Below are 1,457 nucleotides of genomic sequence, written 5' to 3' on the forward strand. Positions count from 1 at the left end.
AGGGACCCGGAGAACTGCGGCAGCAGCGGGCGCGCAGGTACGACGATCCGCGGCCTGGCGGAGGCGCAGCTATGGAATGCTGGGCGGGCGGGTGGTGGAAGTGTGGAGAGCGCGGCAAAGGGGCGGAGGCGGGAGCGGGCGGCGACCTAGAACCTCGACCGGTTTCGGCGTTCCTTCGACTCCGCCGCGATTGGGCTCGATTCTACTCTATGCTAGGCGCCGCCGGCGAGGGGGGGCGGTGAGATAAAACGCGCCGGGAACGCGGAAGCAGAGAGGGGAGTGGTGGGAATTGATCCATTTGTTACCTGCCGATGGCGGCGGCGGCATCCGGCGTTCCTCCGAACATGCCCATGGAGCCATCCCCTGCCGCCTCCATCTTGGTCCAGCACTTGAGCACGGCCGGCTTGCTTCGGCGCCGCCGCCGACGCCGCCGCCGATGCCCCTGCTTCGGCCTCGCCCGCGCCGGTGGAAGCGCGCGAGCGAAAGGGGCGGAGCGGCAGCCGGCGGCGGGCTTCCAATTCCGTAGGGAGGTGTGACTCGTTGATGGGGTTTGCGGTGGGGGCGCTGTTTATAAAGGCCCAGCTGATGGAAACACCGGACAACGACGAGGCGTCGCTCGTGCCGTGGCCGGGCGCCCCCACCACGGCAGCTTGGATGCGCAGCGCCACAGGTTCGGCCCAGCTGCCCAGCTCCCGTTGAAAAGGATACGTACGTCTCCCTACGGAATTGGAAGCCTCCCTACGGAATTGGAAGCAGGTGTATGCCCTCTGCGAAATGCCACCAATCCCGGCCATCCAAACGACCCGAAGGTTTGATTTAAACCGAGATTACAGAGTTCAGGGTGCAATCGACCGAGATTTTGACTTGAGGGTTCGTTTCGCCGAACCTCTACGAGTTCAGGGTTTAAAATGGACTTTTTCCGTTGAAAAGAGTACGTACGTCCTTTCAACTATGTCCATGGCCGTAGGATATTGCCACTTTGATCGTTCACGGCGTGATTATCATGCCATCAGCACCTCTTTTATATTTTTCTCTTTTCTTTGCATGTCCCCAATAATATGTGCCTGCACTACCACAGGCACATGCACGTACCGCTTTCACGACGCGCACGCTACCCCCACCAGATCCCCGTTGCTGCCGACCGTCTCGACGCCTGCCCCGCTGAGAGCGACGTCGCTGCCGATCGTTCGCCCACGCAGGCACATGGCAAGTATTACCCCGGCCAAATCATAACTTCAGTGACGCTGCAATTTCTCAAATTTCTCCGAGAAAACATTCATCCTCGCTTGTGTTAGAGCATCTTCAGCAATTAGAAAAATCTCCGCATGAGGGGTGCGCCGGCGATAATATAGACGCGGGGACGGTCGGTTCCCAAAAAAAGGCAATTTTCCATTAATATTTGTACATTAAAGTCTTAAAAACATGAAAAAAGAAACTAAAACATGCGCCGCCGCCCC

General features: G+C 58.6%; 1 protein-coding gene across 1 annotated transcript in view; it reads right to left on the reverse strand.

Annotated features, from left to right (window-relative positions):
- LOC119361818 overlaps positions 1–530 on the reverse strand; it is a 1,968-nt gene extending 1,438 nt beyond the window's left edge. Inside the window, exon 1 of the mRNA XM_037626961.1 lies at positions 306–530. Coding sequence (XP_037482858.1) covers positions 306–376 — 71 coding nt within the window. The 5' untranslated portion in view covers positions 377–530. The remainder of the gene's footprint in view (positions 1–305) is intronic.
- Between the last annotated feature and the right edge of the window lie 927 nt (positions 531–1,457).

The sequence above is a fragment of the Triticum dicoccoides genome, chromosome 2B (assembly GCF_002162155.2).
Source record: "Triticum dicoccoides isolate Atlit2015 ecotype Zavitan chromosome 2B, WEW_v2.0, whole genome shotgun sequence".
Lineage (NCBI taxonomy): Eukaryota > Viridiplantae > Streptophyta > Magnoliopsida > Poales > Poaceae > Triticum > Triticum dicoccoides.